This window comes from Littorina saxatilis, linkage group LG13 (assembly GCF_037325665.1).
Source record: "Littorina saxatilis isolate snail1 linkage group LG13, US_GU_Lsax_2.0, whole genome shotgun sequence".
Lineage (NCBI taxonomy): Eukaryota > Metazoa > Mollusca > Gastropoda > Littorinimorpha > Littorinidae > Littorina > Littorina saxatilis.
In genome coordinates this window covers 28,023,797-28,043,034 of record NC_090257.1, presented here as the reverse complement: position 1 = coordinate 28,043,034, position 19,238 = coordinate 28,023,797, and the positions used below count along the sequence as shown (strand labels likewise).

Here is a 19,238-nt window from a genome sequence, read left to right as displayed (position 1 = left end):
GGTGGCTGTCTGTCTATCTGTCTGTCTGTCTGTCTGTATGTATCTATCTGTGTCTGTCTGTGTGTGTCTGCAATCAAAGCAAATGTCTCACATCTATCACTGCTGTGTGTTACAGACAACGAGAGCAACGCAGGGAGAGACAGCCGACACGAAGGCCTGGGCTCGAACGGCGGCTTCATCGCCATGGCGGCAGGTGGCTCAGTGGTCCTCCCCCTGGTGTGCGTGCTGATCGTTCAGCTGCGCAAATCCAAGCGCGAGGAGAGAAGGCGACTGCAACAATCCCGTCAAGCCGCCGAGGAAGGATCGAGGGCTGAAGAGGCCGCTGGACACGCGGATGCCCCTCCGGCCTATGAGGAGCTGTTCGGGGGAGCTGGGGAGACTGTCTCCGTCACGTCCACCTCTTCCCTGGACAGCGGTCTGGGGACGGATGACCACCGACGAGGCAGCGGGGAGAGGCTGGTCGGAGAGAGAGCGGGGATCCACGGGGTGTCGACAGCGTTGACGTCATCGTCGTCGTCGTCGTTGTCGTCCGCCTCCTCTTCGTCGTCTCCGGTCGCCTCGGACAGTCTTCCCGTCTCGGCCCTCATAGCGTACTATCCTCCGCCGTCCATCTCCGCCAGCGGGGCTGCAGCAGTGTCACCGTTGTCGGAAATCAGGCGGACTTCAACGACGTCGTCCGACTCCACCACCTCCAACACCTCCACGGAAGCTCTGCTGCCCCCGTCCACCATTTCCGACGGTCACGTGATCCACCACGACCCTCCCCCGCCTTACGATTGGCCAGGACACGGGGGGAGGTCGAACCACGTGACTGTCGTACTGCCCGCGGGGTCCGACACAACCATTGACATGAGTCCCCCTCCCCCCTCTCACTCCGCCCCCGCTGTGCAGCCTTCCTCGGGTAGACGGTTCCTGGGTATGCACTTGTCCATCTTTGACCTGATGGCGGTCATCTACCCGGACCCTGTGCCCACCCCGCCCCCATCCTACGACGATGCGCTCAAGATCCTTGCCCTACCCAGCCGGCCGCAAGTACAGGTCACGTGATACCATCTCTCCTTGCTATTGGAGGACTATATGCTTGTGTTGATCGAATCAGTCGTTCGTGCGGGAGTTTTTGGCGTCCAAGATACTCAGTCTTGCAACGCCTGAACTACCCGTTCGCACTGAATCGTTCATCGCGTATTGGGAACTCTTGCGATGCCTGAACTAGCTCTGTTCACAAAGCTTGAACGTAAAGTAACATCTTGTAATGCCTAAACTACACGCTCGTACAGGCTCGCACTGAGTCGTTCGCCGTCTATTGGTGGCAAGGGAACTCCGCTTGCAATGCCTGAACTATGCTTTCACTGAATTGTTCGTTCAGACGATGTTAACATCAAGTTAACTCTTGCTGTCAAATGCTCGAGGAAGATGCCCACGTTAAAAACGCTTGCTTTGAAAGTGTTAACGTCAAGGGAAGTGGTGTAGTGCCTGGATTGCAGTCACGTTAAAAACGCTTGCTTTGAAAGTGTTAACGTCAAGGGAAGTGGTGTAGTGCCTGGATTGCAGTCACGATGACAATGTGCGCGAGACGTGCACAATACATGCGTTTTTCTCCTATCGCCGCCATGACGATATTGCTGAAATGAACGACTGCTGTATCGCCAAAGTAAATACATTTTCAACTGCTGTTTTATGCCAGTTGTATATGTATAAGTTATAAATTAGAATCCAACTAGGTTCTACGTCTTTCGGTGTTGAATGATTTCGGGAAACACAGCACATTGGAAGGAAACGGCCAGAATTTCCCAACAATGGGATAGTAAAGTAATGAAAATAAGGCGATGGACACCAATTCTAGTATGTTCGGAAAGCTGCGAAGAAATAGAGATCAGCGCTGCCGGTTTCTTTACGATGACTAACAACATTCTAGTGGAACCTAGAGTGACAGTCTAGTCTTTTCGAGTTTTAAGACAAAGAGGATTCGTGTGATGTGCATGCCTTTTAAACTTTCAGTTGAATGAAATGTGCTACATGTGGACGGAGCAAAGTGAATGATTTTTGCATGTTAACACCAGACTAACTTTTCATGCGTTAAGTAGTAATGATTACATAATAAACAAATTATCCTCGTCATTTGTATTTTGTTGTTTTGATGAGTCATTAATATCTTGATCCTGCCCATGAAATGCAGTGTCTTCCTATGTTGATTCATTTCTGACGACCGGAATATTTTACTGCTGATCCTAGATTAAAAGTTTCTGTTGGGATTATGCGGTGTGGTTGGATTGTAAAGTCAAAACTTGAGGGAAACTCCGAATCGAAGAGAAAACCGGGAAGTATTAACGAATGGTGTGCCATAATTCTTCACCTTGACTTCTGTCCCACACCATTCATATTTCCCCTTTACCCCCGCTTAGTTTACACGGTATGGAATGTGACAAAAATGTCATTATTTTTCTAACAACGAAGTGTCCCATCTAATACTATCCCCCCCCCCACACCCCCTTTTCCTATAACCCCCCCCCCCCCCCCCCCCCCCCCCCGCCCTCCCCCCCCCCCCCCCCCCTCCCCCCACTTTCTCCACCAACTCAACACCTTGAAGAGAATAATCCATGTGTATCGATGACTGAATTACTCATTCTTCGGATATAATATTACGTGTATAATTCACCAAGTGGTACCTGACTGTGCATTATATTTGTGTTGTCTGTATATATGTTTAATGTGCCTTCAAGTCAAGTATTTGTGGAAGCTTTTTGTTATTTAAAAAAAAACCATCCAGATGTTTATGCTGTATGAAAGATTCAGCTTCGAGATAAAGATAGGACTCCCTCTCTCCCCCCCCCCTCTCTCTCTCTCTCTCTCTCTCTCTCTCTCTCTCTCTCTCTCTCTCTCTCTCTCTCTCTCTATCTCTATCTCTCTCTTTCCCAACCCCACAACACCCTTTCGCTAAAAACAATTGTTTCCGCGAATAAAACATTCTGATTCTGATATCTCTCTCTCTTTGCTAAAATTCAACGGCAATTTATTTCAAATCATCGAAAAATATGCGCGTATGAATGAGCTCGTTTTCCATAATAACGCCATTTCACATTCACCAAAAAACTGCCACTCAATTTGCTATAGAATCTAACTTATTTCTTTTATTTTTTTTCGGTTTGTAAAAAATCGTAATCAAATACTCTCGACTATTTTCATTTTTAATCAGATGGAGCTTTGGGAAGGGGTCGGTGTTAGAGTGGGGGGGGGGGGGGGGGGAGATGGTGGATTTGTTTCAATTTTTGTTGCTGTTATGCAGAGCTGTTGATTATTTGCTCGCATGTTGACCGGTCTAAGGAAAAGCACAGCAAACTGAAAACGTAAATTAAAACAAAATTCTTGCTGCTCGGTGCTGTTACTACTCATTTGGTTTGAAGCTACCAGTGTGATATGACTGAATGAATCTCATATCAAATGATATCCGTTACATGTTCAAATCAACTCGCTCAAAGAGCATAATCACATTATGAACTATTGATGATGTTGCACTGCTTTATGACAGTGTGTGTGTGTGTGTGTGTGTGTGTGTGTGTGTGTGTGTGTGTATCATGTGCGTGTGTGTGTGTGTGTATCATGTGCGTGTGTGTGTGTGTGCGCATGCGTGCGTGCGTGCATGTGTGTATGTGCGTTTGTGCTTGCACGCTTGTGCGCGGGCGTGTAGGAGCATACGTGTGCGTCTGGGGCGTGTTGTTATGTTATTCTTTGAAACATGAAACAATGTACATTTTTCATTTGCACAAATGCCATGTTTCTATCGTCATATTTCCAAGTGAAGCAGATGCTGGGCTTGATTCACTGTGTGAATCATTGCACCTGTTACCACGCCAACCAATTATGCTTGTAGTGTTTGATGCATGTGGAGCGCCAGTCGTATTTCTTACTTTTTTTATACCCGTTCTGTGTACCATGAATCTGAAATAAATTGATTATCATTAACTTGACTTTTACTTTCGTGTGTGTGTGTGTGTGTGTGTCTGTGTGTCTCTGTGTGTGTGTCTCAGGCTGTGTGTCTGTGTGTGTGTGTGTGTGTGTGTGTGTGTGTGTGTGTGTGCGTCGTGTGTGCTCGCGATGTGCATGTGTCGGTGCGTGTGTTCATTCTGTGTTTTGTCTTATATCATATGTGTCGTTGCTGATTGGTTATCCGAAACAGACAATGTTCCGCAGACTAAAAAAAAAAAAAAGAAGATTTTATTTAAATCAGTGGAATGCATTATAATGACAATTGTCAGTAAGTACTGGTGTCACATGACTGATGTTTACAGAGAACACACATCATAGAACAACCGGCCGAAGAACATCGCCTAGCTGGTCTTTACTTTAAAGGCACTGTACACTCCTCGGAAAACTAGTTCAGATCGTCATCAGATCTGGCCAGGCGTTTACATGGGATAAGACCATCCTTCCATTTGGTCACATACCAAAACTCAACTCCCTGACTGCTTGCTGCATCACGTGAGTTGGATTTTGCGATGAATTAATTTGTTTAAAGTCAATATAGTGACTTTTAAAAAAGTAACAAGCTGTTCTAAGAGAGCACCCAGGCTGTTTAATTTTGGTATGTGACAAAGTGGAGGGGTAGCCTTTTCCATCTGAAAGCATGTCCAGATCTTACATGGTGAGCAGAGCCATGTTATATCTGACTTTATTGCAAGGAAAAGGATGACAGTGACAAATCAACAACATAGAATTATGCTTGGGCATTTTTTGTGTGCATGTTTTTGCACGTTTGTGGACATTTTCTTGCCCCCTCTGGCCAAAATAGCATTGATAACGACTGAGTAAATAAGCAGTGATGGCGTACCTTCGGTTGCAGTTTATAGATCGTGTGTTATTTCTGCTTTTGCGGAATTAATTTTACACCTTGACACAGGTGTTATTTATGATGGAAGCAGGATGGAGGTCTGGAGAGAAGCAGTAAAATTTCATGAAAAAATGGTAGTCCCAAGGCAGCCACGATTAAAGGGAAACAATTCAGCAAATCAACATGTCCTAGTCTCACCTCTATTACTTCCCTTAGAAATATGTCGCCAGACACTGATCACAAAATCGGCACAGATAATAAAAGGAGAAAAAAAAAAGAAGATAACGGATGCATTAGAAACGAACAATTATCTTCTCCATGAGTTTGAATTGCGTGTTTAGTTGACCATTTTGTGCCAATGCTAACTTTAGAACTATTCATACACTCGCATTCATTCAAACGTAATGCGTGTCAGTGACAAAACGAAAAATAAAGAAAATTAAGAAAAGCATATCATTCCCTACAGCTAACGAAAATACTCAAAGTTATACATTTTAAACTGACCATATTTCTTTCAACTCAGCTTACAAATTTCAACAAAATCCTTGAACTTAGCCCCATTTTGAAACACTGCTTCTTCTGTGTTAATGTGTATATCATTGACACTGCTTGAATGTCTGATATCTGCTCTATGTTTTGTCCGCTCAAAAAGCATACTACCTGTCTCAATATAAATACAGTCGGACCCGCTTATAAGGAGCTCGGTTATAAGGAACCTCTTTTATAAGGAAAAAAAATCATCCCCGAATTACATTGTTCTTTGTTATGACTTACGAAAACTCGCTTAGAAGGAGCTCGGTTATACGATACTTCTCTTATTAGGAGTGACAAATTAGGCCCCAAACCGGCCCTGAGTCTGGTTATAAGGAGTGCCAATAGCACCGGCTTCAAAGTCTGGGAGACTTTCTCCGCCCACACCCATCACTCGGAGAGAAACCGATGATGATGGTCTTGGTCACCAATCTGTTCACCTCAACTGTTGCGAGCTGGTTCTAGTGTGCTTGCAGCAGACCCAGCACAGCACAGATCCATTTCTGGAATCTTACGCTAAATGTGTCTCAAGACACACATTTTGTAGTCCTGGCATCCTGAAAGGCAGAGGCCCCAACATACAGGTTTGCTTCCATACCAAAAACGCCTCCAGACACGGGAACTTGGGAGCAGAGGCAACAGCTCCGCTTGAACCTCAGAAACCAAATGTGCCTCCAGACACACAGATCCCTTGGACGGCCGAGGCTGTGGCCTCTAAGGTTCTCTTGTACCAAATCGCCTCCTGACTCTGCATCAGATTGCTTGCGCTGGCATCTGCTTACATAGACCCACATTAAGTCACCACCGAGTGGTAGACACAGACAACATTTGGTAGCAATGACTGCCAGCTTCACGGTAATGCGTACCCCTAGCCCGGCTCTGCTTGGGTGGGAATGTTCTGAGCAAAACACTATGTGTTACTCCTTACCCCCCGCCCTCCATGAAACTTCTTGACCCCAACATATTGGGTGGGGAATTTGCCCAGTCGGTAGAGGCGCTGGCTTTAAAACCGGTTGTCACTTTCAGCGTGGGTTCAACCCCCAAGTTCGGCGCGGGATGTGTGTCCCAGAGTCAACTTTGTGCAGACATAGACTCTTCTCGGTGTCCGAACATCCCCGTGTGCACGCATGCGCACGATAAAGATCCCAGGGTCACAGCGAAAGCCTCAGGCCTTGGAAACACGAATACATGCATGCAAAAATATGAAGCCCGGGTGTCCGTTCGGCCAACAACCAATAAAGTAACTATTTCAGCACTGGCTCGACCCAAGACGACCCAACCCGGTCCCTAGCCCATTTCAGGTCTCCTCTAGCAGCTGGCAGCCAGCTGTCTACATCCCCCCCCCCCCCCCCCCCGCATTTTTATTTTTAATTCTTATACAAAGCCGGGTTTTCCCGTGTAACATGCCCCTGATGGCTTTGCCATGAGGGCGTAAAACTTACATTTTCTTCCACCGGCTTCAAACCGAAAGTAGGTCGAATTATTTCATCAATTAATCCTGTTAGGGAAGAAATATCCACCTTTGCTTTCGCGGAAACTTCCGTTCATCGTTAAATGCGCTACCTTCGATCTGGATGCAGAAGTGAAAATGTCAGTCTGAACAGAGAGGAACAAATTACTGTTGTTCCATAGACATGAGCCTGAGGGGCATTGATTTTCAATCCGCTGTGCGAGAGAAAGAGAGAGAGAGAGCGAGAGAGAGAGAGAGAGAGAGAGAGAGAGAGAGAGAGAGAGAGAGAGAGAGAGAGAGAGAAAGGAGAAAGAGAGAGAGAGACGGAGAGAGAGAGAGAGAGACGGAGAGAGAGAGAGAGAGAGAGAGAGAGAGAGAGAGAGAAGAAGAAGAAGAAGAAGAAGAAGAAGAAGAAGAAGAATTGCTAATACTGACACTACTAAAATGCAGAAGCCCGCTTATACGGTAGTTGGGCTTGGGTTACTCCTTATATCCGAAAGCTCTGAATAAGGAACCTCGGTTATAAGGAGTAAAATATTTGGTCCCCGAGCGCTCATTACTAAGCGGGCCCGACTGTATATGACAACTATTGTTACTAAAAAGGCATTACACTCAACTAGGCACACACAACCGCACACACGCACACACACATGCACAAGCACAAGCAGACACACACCCACACACACACACACACACACACACACACACACACACACACACACACTGAAGCATCGTGTAAAGGGACACAATTCAGTAATTAAAAATATCACATACTCATCGATATTACTCCCCTTGGAAAGGAACTTCCGCTTGCAGTGAAGCAGACGACACATTGATCGACAGCACTGCGATAGCACTGAAACTGCCATACAGCAGACATCACTGCAGTGATAATGTGTACACAGTAGAGGAGAAGAGAAACACTGACAGTTGTGTAGACAAAAAACTGCACTGAAAAAGAAAATGGAGGCAAATAAACCGGTTGTGAGTGTGGAAGTTGTAGGTGACCTGGTTTGCCCTTGGTGCTGGATAGGGAAGAGAAAACTGGAGAAAGCGATGGAAAGTCTCTCGGATCGTTTCCAGTTCCATGTTCGATGGAGCCCGTATCTTCTCAGACCCGACATTCCAGTTCAAGGCATTCCTGTGGAAGACGAGGATGTGAGCCCCGCTAAAAAAAAAACAGAGTGAGTACAAACAAAAAGGACGAGATATGATGAGTCAGGGAATAAGTGCGAAATACTTGCGTTTTTTTAGTCGGGTGTCGCGGGTTTGTTTACACACTTGAAAGTGAAAGCGCGTGCACAGGCGCTCGTTATCGATTTTTCTCTTTCAGTTTTTGTTTGATGCGGCCGTGTTTACTTTTCATTGGCTGTTACCTCAAGTTTTTCCCGATAATTTCTAATGTTTGTTCAACTTCAAGAACAAAGGCGTAACTGGTTTCTTTTGTGTGTGTTATAATTGCAACTCAACTGCCATACACCGTTAACTTTCTGTTATTTTGTGTTTTGCCAGTGTGTGTGTGCCTGCGGCCGGTGCGTACGTGCGTGCCGTAGTGTGTGTGAGTGCCAGTATGCGTGTCAGTGTGTTTGTCATGTGTGTGTGTGTGTGTGTGCTACGAGCTGGGATACTGAAGGTTTTTCCCGCAGTCACTTCCTATTCTCCCAAGTGCCGCTGGGAGACTGTTTCCGCATAATATAATAACTCCTTTTTTGAGAACGCTTGACCCCAACATATTGGGTGGGGAGTTTGCCCAGTCGGCAGAGGCGCTGGCTTCCCTCCAGCATCTCCCCACCCACCCCATCCCGCCCCACCTCACCCCCTACCTAGTGCCTAAAATAACGTGTATATATATTTTCTGCGCTTTGTGTCAGCACTGTTTGTGTGTGTGTAAATAGTACTGTTGACACGTTTTTATATAGAAGCCTACTGTGGTTCTTGTGCTTAGGCTGTGTATTGGACTGTCACTGTATGCCTGCATTATTAGTTGTCAGTAATTATTACATGTGCTGATTGTTCTCTTTGTCTGCGCGCGTATAGTATGTTGGTTATGTTTGGTCATAGTATGTTTGCTTATGTTTGGTCGTTATCTTTGCCTGTGCGTGTATTGTATGTTTGGTCGTTTTCTTTGCCTGTGCATGTATAGTTTGTTGGTTATGTTTGGTCGGTTTCTTTGCCTGTGCGTGTATAGTATGCTTGGTCGATGTATGTATTGTAAAGCGCTAAGAGTAGACATTTTTCTAGAATAGCGCTATAAAAGTTTGCATTATTATTAAAACCGGTTGTCACTTTCAGCGTGGGTTCAACCCCCAAGTTCGGCGCGGGATGTGTGTCCCAGAGTCAACTTTGTGCAGACTCTCCTCGGTGTCCGAACACCCCCGTGTGCACGCATGCGCACAATAAAGATCCCAGGGTCACAGCGAAAGCCTCAGGCCTTGGAAACACGAATACATGCATGCAAAAATATGAAGCCCGGGTGTCCGTTCGGCCAACAACCAATAAAGTAACCATTTCAGCACTGACCCAAGACGACCCAACCCGGTCCCTAGCCCATTTCAGGTCTCTTCTAGCAGCTTGCAGCCAGCTGTCTACATCCCCCCCCCCCCTCCCCGCTCTCGGACCTATCTGACAACTTTCATTTTCTCTAAATCAAACTTTCCATAAACTAACCTTTCTTGGTGTGTTGTTGTTCCAGCTGACAGTGTGTCTCTTGTACCATTTCGACGCTGTAGTGTTCAAGTTTCTCCACATCACCACCTTGTTTAGTTTCACCCCCACCCCACCTCTTTTTCTGCGCAGACAGAAGCGAGCCAAGAGGGCAGGGGATGAAGTTGGACTGGACCTGACATTTTCCTCGCCGCTCATTCCGTGCACAGCACAAAGCCATGCTCTGGTCAGGCTGGCCGGAACACTGGACACCGCCGGACATCCGTCTCTGCAGAGCTCCGTTGTGGAACGAATCTTCATGGTCTGTTTGAATGGTGCTGTTAGCGTTTAAACGTTTTCCACTTTTTGTAAAATCGGAGGATAGTACATTGAAATACAAAGGGAACAAATTTGCAAAAAAAACAAACAAAAAAACACTGCTGTTACGACACACACAAAAAAAAAAAAAAAAAACACACTTATCCTTGTTACGACACACAAAAAAAAAAAAAAAACTTATCCTTGTTACGACACACACAAAAAAACAAACAAAAAACACTTATCCTTGTTACGACACACACAAAAAAAAAAAACAAAAACACTTATCCTTGTTACGACACACAAAAAAAAAAAAAAAAAAAACACTTATCCTTGTTACGACACACACAAAAAAACAAAAAAAAACACTTATCCTTGTTACGACACACAAAAAAAAACAAACAAAAACACTTATCCTTGTTACGACACACACAAAAAAACAAAAAAAAAAACACTTATCCTTGTTACGACACACACAAAAAAAAAAAAAAAAACACTTATCCTTGTTACGACACACACAAAAAAACAAACAAAAACACTTATCCTTGTTACGACACACACAAAAAAACAAACAAAAACACTTATCCTTGTTACGACACACACAAAAAAACAAACAAAAACACTTATCCTTGTTACGACACACACAAAAAAACAAACAAAAAACACTTATCCTTGTTACGACACACAAAAAAACAAACAAAAACACTTATCCTTGTTACGACACACACAAAAAAACAAACAAAAAACACTTATCCTTGTTACGACACACACAAAAAAACAAACAAAAACACTTATCCTTGTTACGACACACACAAAAAAAACAAAAAAACCCCACTTATCCTTGTTACGACACACACAAAAAAGGGGGGAGGGGTGACTATACGGCAGTATGAAACTAAATCGCGAAGGCAAACGTTCAGAAAGCCAAACGGGAAACGGCGGCAAATTGGGATGGAAAAGGCGAAATGGGAAATGGCGATTTTGAAATGGCAGACTCGATCGGTACCGAGACTGATTTCACTCCATATATGTCGGCAGTGTATCTACATGGACTGCACAACTCATCAGTATCGCGTCACAATAAGCCCTATATATATATCTATTCTGTCAAATAAGAATTTGAAATACAACGAATTCCAACTATTGTACAATATGCCAAATTTCCTGCTGGGAATTTTTAAGGGTCCAAACCAAAACCCCGATTACCAAATTCCCTAATCACTGTTTCCCCAAATTACCCTTTCCCAGTTTTCACGGCCCTTTTTGCCTCATTCATCCGTCATTAACAGCCCATGTTCGGAAATAACTCTGTTAGGTTTGTATGGGTTGTGAAAGAGTGAATACCCCTTTTTCGGGGACAAATAAACGCACACGTGCTCCTTGTCCACGTGTTTTAGACACAGCCCTGGCTAGAGATTGGCCCGTGCAAAGTTTGAACCCCCAATAGCGAGGATATACTCTTTCACATCCCAAGCAAAACCCAACAGAGTTATTTTCGGAATTAGTCTATTGCTAGTGGATTGTCCCCTGCAATGTTTGTCCTCCTAAAAGTAAGAGTATCACTTTTTCACATCCTATACAAACCCGACAGAATTATATTTCGGAATTACCCCCCGCGGGTTAGGGGGAAGAATTTACCCGATGCTCCCCAGCATGTCGTAAGAGGCGACTAACGGATTCTGTTTCTCATTTTACCCTTGTTTATAAGTGTTTCTTGTATAGAATATAGTCAATTTTTGTAAAGATTTTTAGTCAAGCAGTATGTAAGAAATGTTAAGTCCTTTGTACTGGAAACTTGCATTCTCCCAGCAAGGTAATAATATATTGTACTACGTTGCAAGCCCCTGGAGCAAATTTTTGATTAGTGCTTTTGTGAACAAGAAACAATTGACAAGTGGCTCTATCCCCTCTCCCCCCTTTCCCCGTCGCGATATGACCTTCGTGGTTGAAAACGACGTTAAACACCAAATAAAGAAAGAAAGATTTTCGGAATTAGTCTATTGCTAGTGGATTGTCCCCTGCAATGTTTGTCCTCCTAAAAGTAAGAGTATCACTTTTTCACATCCTATACAAACCCGACAGAGTTATATTTCTGAATTCGTCTATTGCTTGACATTGACTCATTGCAGGCCAATCTGACAGAAGGCAAGAGCCTGACGAAATCCGACCTGCTCACTATAGCAACGGAGGCCGGGCTGGATGCAGATGACGTCAAGCATTACATCACGCTGGACAGCAATCTCAATGACGTCAGAGCGACGGCCTCTGACTGGACCAAAAGAGGGGTCACCGGTAATGTGTGTGTGTGTGTGTGTATGTGCGTGTGTGTGTGTGTGTGTGTGTGTGTGTGTGTGTGTGTGTGTGTGTGTGTGTGTGTGAGTGTGTGTGTGTGTGTGTCGTGTAAGTGTGTGTGTGCGCCCAAACGCGTACATGCGTACGCGCGTGTGTCTATCTGTCTGTCTCAGTCTTTGTCTTTCCGTCTACCTGTCTGGACAACTCTGTCATTCTGTCTACTTCTCTCTCTGTCCATAAGTCCGTGTGTTTCTGCGAGTGTGCGCTGTGTCTGAGTGTAAAATGTGTGTGAGTGCCTGTTCTGTGCGTGTGCATATGTACGTGTATCAGGGTCACAGCAAACATCCTGCTAATAAATAAAGAGTGCATAAATCTTCAAACGCTACACAAACAAGAAATTCCTCCCAGGTAGAAAAAACACCCCCGTTGGTCAAAGGGAAATAACCATTCTCACTGCCACCAACTGAGAAGGTTATTTCCCTTTGACCATTAATAAGTCCTTGTAGAATCTTAATCCACCAATAACTCCCTAACCGTGTGTTTGACTGGTCCCAATTTTTGTAAGGACCGTCTCATGAATGTATAGAACCTGTTCACCAAGTTTGGTGACGATCGGTCCGTTCATTCTTGAGATCTATATGCGAACACAAACACACACCCAAACAAACAAACACATCAAGCGAATCCTATACACACCCCTATACCGGGGGTGTAAATAGCCAAGGAAAAAGTCGTGTGGTGAATAGGGTATTATGATAACACTATCAGTTGGGATGCATAAACGTGTCGTTTTTCCCTATATCGAATTTTTATAAAACTATTTTTAATGAAATACACAGACACAGATGTGTGTGTGGTTGATTCTGGGAGCATACTATAATTCATTCGAAAGGCTGTAACATGAGCCTCGTGAAAGTTATGTTCCATCCACAAAGAGTGAAACAGTGAAAACAATGGCCTTTCAAGTCTAAAAAGTTAGACAATAACGGCACACGTACGAATGTGTATGTACACAACGACATATGGTGCAGTGATAATTGCTACGGTCATATTGGTTTCATCATGTCAACACAGGAACAATATTGTATAAAAGTATACCTATTGCAATGTGCCGCCTATATACTGTGTGTACTGTGTGCTGATACAGAAAGAAGCCTGATATTAGTTTGCTTCAACATACAGCAGAATATACTTTTTCCAATCAGATCTACAGCAGTGCAGGCATTCAACGATGTTTTCAGTGTCCACTATACATTTTACAACTGACAATAAAGTGTGTATTTTGTGTTCTTGTTCTTTATTTCAGGTGTGCCGTGTTTCTACATCAACGGTCAGAGGATAATTTATTATGATCTTGTTCTTATTCTTGTTCTTTATTTCAGGTGTGCCGTGTTTCTACATCAACGGTCAGAGGATATAATCTTGTTCTTATTCTTGTTCTTTATTTCAGGTGTGCCGCGTTTCTACATCAACGGTCAGAGGATATAATCTCGTTCCTGTTGTTGATTTCAGGTGTGCCATGTTTCTATATCAGCGGTCAGACGATAACTGTGTTCTTGTTCTTTATTTCAGGTGTGCCGTGTTTCTACATCAACGGTCAGAGGATAATTTATTATGATCTTGTTCTTATTCTTGTTCTTTATTTCAGGTGTGCCGTGTTTCTACATCAACGGTCAGAGGATATAATCTTGTTCTTATTCTTGTTCTTTATTTCAGGTGTGCCGTGTTTCTACATCAACGGTCAGAGGATATGATCTTGTTCTTATTCTTGTTCTTTATTTCAGGTGTGCCGTGTTTCTACATCAACGGTCAGAGGATATGATCTTGTTCTTATTCTTGTTCTTTATTTCAGGTGTGCCGTGTTTCTACATCAACGGTCAGAGGATATGATCTTGTTCTTATTCTTGTTCTTTATTTAAGGTGTGCCGTGTTTCTACATCAACGGTCAGAGGATATAATCTTGTTCTTGTTCTTTATTTCAGGTGTGTCGTGTTTCTACATCAACGGTCAGAGGATATAATCTTGTTCTTGTTCTTTATTTCAGGTGTGCCGTGTTTCTACATCAACTGTCAGAGGATATAATCTTGTTCTTGTTCTTTATTTCAGGTGTGTCGTGTTTCTACATCAACAGTCAGAGGATATAATCTTGTTCTTATTCTTGTTCTTTATTTCAGGTGTGCCGTGTTTCTACATCAATGGTCAGAGGATATAATCTTGTTCTTATTCTTGTTCTTTATTTAAGGTGTGCCGTGTTTCTACATCAACGGTCAGAGGATATGATCTTGTTCTTATTCTTGTTCTTTATTTAAGGTGTGCCGTGTTTCTACATCAACGGTCAGAGGATATAATCTTGTTCTTGTTGTTGATTTCAGGTGTGCCGTGTTTCTATATCAACGGTCAGACGATAACTGTGTTCTTGTTCTTGTTCTTTATTTCAGGTGTGCTGTGTTTCTACATCAACGGTCAGAGGATATGATCTTGTTCTTATTCTTGTTCTTTATTTCAGGTGTGCCGCGTTTCTACATCAACGGTCAGAGGATATAATCTCGTTCCTGTTGTTGATTTCAGGTGTGCCATGTTTCTATATCAGCGGTCAGACGATAACTGTGTTCTTGTTCTTTATTTCAGGTGTGCCGTGTTTCTACATCAACGGTCAGAGGATAATTTATTATGATCTTGTTCTTATTCTTGTTCTTTATTTCAGGTGTGCCGTGTTTCTACATCAACGGTCAGAGGATATAATCTTGTTCTTATTCTTGTTCTTTATTTCAGGTGTGCCGTGTTTCTACATCAACGGTCAGAGGATAATTTATTATGATCTTGTTCTTATTCTTGTTCTTTATTTCAGGTGTGCCGTGTTTCTACATCAACGGTCAGAGGATATAATCTTGTTCTTGTTCTTGTTCTTTATTTCAGGTGTGCCGTGTTTCTACATCAACGGTCAGAGGATATGATCTTGTTCTTATTCTTGTTCTTTATTTCAGGTGTGCCGTGTTTCTACATCAACGGTCAGAGGATATAATCTTGTTCTTGTTCTTTATTTCAGGTGTGCCGTGTTTCTACATCAACGGTCAGAGGATATAATCTTGTTCTTGTTCTTTATTTCAGGTGTGTCGTGTTTCTACATCAACGGTCAGAGGATATAATCTTGTTCTTGTTCTTTATTTCAGGTGTGCCGTGTTTCTACATCAACTGTCAGAGGATATAATCTTGTTCTTGTTCTTTATTTCAGGTGTGTCGTGTTTCTACATCAACGGTCAGAGGATATAATCTTGTTCTTATTCTTGTTCTTTATTTCAGGTGTGCCGTGTTTCTACATCAACGGTCAGAGGATATAATCTTGTTCTTGTTCTTGTTCTTTATTTAAGGTGTGCCGTGTTTCTACATCAACGGTCAGAGGATATAATCTTGTTCTTATTCTTGTTCTTTATTTCAGGTGTGCCGTGTTTCTACATCAACGGTCAGAGGATATGATCTTGTTCTTGTTGTTGATTTCAGGTGTGCCGTGTTTCTATATCAACGGTCAGACGATAACTGTGTTCTTGTTCTTGTTCTTTATTTAAGGTGTGCCGTGTTTCTACATCAACGGTCAGAGGATATGATCTTGTTCTTATTCTTGTTCTTTATTTCAGGTGTGCCGTGTTTCTACATCAACGGTCAGAGGATATAATCTTGTTCTTGTTCTTTATTTCAGGTGTGCCGTGTTTCTACATCAACGGTCAGAGGATATAATCTTGTTCTTGTTCTTGTTCTTTATTTCAGGTGTGCCGTGTTTCTACATCAACGGTCAGAGGATATAATCTTGTTCTTGTTCTTGTTCTTTATTTCAGGTGTGCCGTGTTTCTACATCAACGGTCAGAGGATATAATCTTGTTCTTGTTCTTGTTCTTTATTTCAGGTGTGCCGTGTTTTTACATCAACGGTCAGAGGATATGATCTTGTTCTTGTTCTTGTTCTTTATTTCAGGTGTGCCGTGTTTCTACATCAACGGTCAGAGGATAATTTATTATGATCTTGTTCTTATTCTTGTTCTTTATTTCAGGTGTGCCGTGTTTCTACATCAACGGTCAGAGGATATAATCTTGTTCTTATTCTTGTTCTTTATTTAAGGTGTGCCGTGTTTCTACATCAACGGTCAGAGGATATAATCTTGTTCTTGTTCTTGTTCTTTATTTCAGGTGTGCCGTGTTTCTACATCAACGGTCAGAGGATATAATCTTGTTCTTATTCTTGTTCTTTATTTCAGGTGTGCCGTGTTTCTACATCAACGGACGGTCAGAGGATATAATCTTGTTCTTGTTGTTGATTTCAGGTGTGCCGTGTTTCTATATCAACGGTCAGACGATAACTGTGTTTGTGTTCTTGTTCTTTATTTCAGGTGTGCCGTGTTTCTACATCAACGGTCAGAGGATATGATCTTGTTCTTGTTGTTGATTTCAGGTGTGCCGTGTTTCTATATCAACGGTCAGACGATAACTGTGTTCTTGTTCTTGTTCTTTATTTCAGGTGTGCTGTGTTTCTACATCAACGGTCAGAGGATATGATCTTGTTCTTGTTGTTGATTTCAGGTGTGCCGTGTTTCTACATCAACGGTCAGAGGATATAATCTTGTTCTTATTCTTGTTCTTTATTTAAGGTGTGCCGTGTTTCTACATCAACGGTCAGAGGATATGATCTTGTTCTTATTCTTGTTCTTTATTTAAGGTGTGCCGTGTTTCTACATCAACGGTCAGACGATAACTGTGTTCTTGTTCTTGTTGTTGATTTCAGGTGTGCCGTGTTTCTATATCAACGGTCAGACGATAACTGTGTTCTTATTCTTGTTCTTTATTTAAGGTGTGCCGTGTTTCTACATCAACGGTCAGAGGATATGATCTTGTTCTTGTTGTTGATTTCAGGTGTGCCGTGTTTCTACATCAACGGTCAGAGGATATGATCTTGTTCTTATTCTTGTTCTTTATTTCAGGTGTGCCGTGTTTCTACATCAACGGTCAGAGGATATGATCTTGTTCTTATTCTTGTTCTTTATTTAAGGTGTGCCGTGTTTCTACATCAACGGTCAGAGGATATGATCTTGTTCTTATTCTTGTTCTTTATTTAAGGTGTGCCGTGTTTCTACATCAACGGTCAGAGGATATGATCTTGTTCTTATTCTTGTTCTTTATTTAAGGTGTGCCGTGTTTCTACATCAACGGTCAGAGGATATGATCTTGTTCTTATTCTTGTTCTTTATTTAAGGTGTGCCGTGTTTCTACATCAACTGTCAGACGATAACTGTGTTCTTGTTCTTGTTGTTGATTTCAGGTGTGCCGTGTTTCTATATCAACGGTCAGACGATAACTGTGTTCTTGTTCTTGTTCTTTATTTAAGGTGTGCCGTGTTTCTACATCAACGGTCAGAGGATATGATCTTGTTCTTATTCTTGTTCTTTATTTCAGGTGTGCCGTGTTTCTACATCGGTTTAAACAAGTTTATTCAGTAAATTTCATTGGAATATTGCCGCATACATGAAATAGGAACATGGAGCACAACAAGCTAGGCTTATGAGCGTACTCTTAAAAGCAAATGGAATTTGGCGGACGATTGTAATATAACAAGTTTGAAATAATGTCAAAATAATAATGGTGAGTGATGGTAGACAATCATGTAACAATAAAAGGAACAAAAAAAACAATGCTAAACTAACAACAGTACTCACACGCGCTCGCACACTCACTCGCACACACACGCACACAATGACTTCCACATGGTAGAAAATAGAATACTACCAGAACAAGAAAATGTAAACAGTATTGCACATGGTCGTTTCGAACATGGATGAGATAAATGCATTCATTATTCAAAACGTTTGCTTAATAAGATAAACCTAAATAACTGGTCAAATATCAATGCATTTTCGCTGTCTGACTTGTCTCTATTGCCATACAGAAAATCATCAGCGGTTAGCAAATCATAGCTGGACAGTGTTGACAAGGTGACTTCACGTATTTGAAGAGATAAGGAGCAATGACAAATATAGTGCTCCGCATTTTCAACGGTCAGACGATAACTGTGTTCTTGTTCTTGTTCTTCATTTCAGGTGTGCCGTGTTTCTACATCAACGGACAGAGGATGTTCTGTGGCGCTCAGGACGTGGAGATGTTCAAGCGAATGGTCTGCATGGCTGCTCAAAAATCAAAATCCAGTGCTCAAAATGCCGCTCAACAAGCTGCTCAAAAATGACCACGAAGACCTCGATCTATTGTCGGTTTACTGTACTCGCAGCGCGGATAGAGACACTTCAGGCCACAGTCCTTCTCGTGAGAACAGTTCGACTCACCATCTCAGATCTGGGCAGGCTTTCATATGGGATAAGACCATCCTTCCACTTGGTCAGATACCAAAACTCAATACCGTACGCGTGACTGCTTGCTGTGGTGAGTTGTAATTTTTTGATGAATGAAATTCTTAAAATGTCACTAGTGACTATGCTCAAATCCTTGGACCATGACTGCATCTTTAGGGTGTAAGCCTTATGTCTCAACGTAAATAAATGGTGCATCTGTAAGTTTATACGGCGCACATCAGTCTGTACATTGAATTGTGTTCAACAAAAGTTTGTGTTCCCGGTGTGTACTACTACATGATTGTGTTGTGCATTACACTTTTAGCAGCAATATGTATTGTGTGCTATTATCACTAATATGACACGGCCATAATTTAAAGAAGTAGCACATTTGAAATCCATACGCACAGCGGTCTGTACATTGATGATTATGTTCAAAAGTTTGTGTTCCTGTGTACTACTACTATTGTCAGTTGTGCATTACATTTTGCTGCAATATTTATGTTGTGCTGTTACCTATTACATAACTAGTATGACCGTAATTTGGGGAAATATGTTGTGATATGCGACCTATATATAGTACATGTAGTCACAGTTGAAACCAAAGACTTTTTTTTTCATTTTAACTTTTGCCTTAATCATATGCGGTTTCATCATAATTATGTTTTTACAACTTCAACTTGGGCACTTTCAATCGTCAGTCTTTCTCGAAAACTGGAGAAATATAATGAACCTCCAAACAAAAACAAAAACAAACAAGTCGCGTAAGGCGAAATTACTACATTTAGTCAAGCTGTGGAACTCACAGAATGAAACTGAACGCACTGCATTTTTTCACAATGACCGTAGTCCGC

General features: G+C 42.5%; 2 protein-coding genes and 1 long non-coding RNA gene across 3 annotated transcripts in view; all 3 read left to right on the top strand.

The window, feature by feature from the left end:
* Window positions 1–19,238, top strand: part of LOC138945443 (uncharacterized) — an 83,121-nt gene that overhangs the window by 8,727 nt on the left and 55,156 nt on the right. The window lies entirely within an intron of this gene.
* Window positions 89–2,500, top strand: LOC138945418 (integrator complex subunit 6 homolog). The gene has a single exon (XM_070316848.1). The coding sequence runs from the start codon at window positions 184–186 to the stop codon at window positions 1,045–1,047; it is 864 nt and encodes a 287-aa protein (XP_070172949.1). The 5' UTR covers window positions 89–183; the 3' UTR covers window positions 1,048–2,500.
* Window positions 7,639–18,443, top strand: LOC138945417 (uncharacterized protein YwbO-like). Its single transcript, XM_070316847.1, has 4 exons — window positions 7,639–7,990; window positions 9,603–9,771; window positions 11,897–12,059; window positions 18,139–18,443. Exons 1-4 carry the CDS (start codon window positions 7,770–7,772, stop codon window positions 18,279–18,281), a joined length of 696 nt encoding a protein of 231 aa, XP_070172948.1. The 5' UTR covers window positions 7,639–7,769; the 3' UTR covers window positions 18,282–18,443.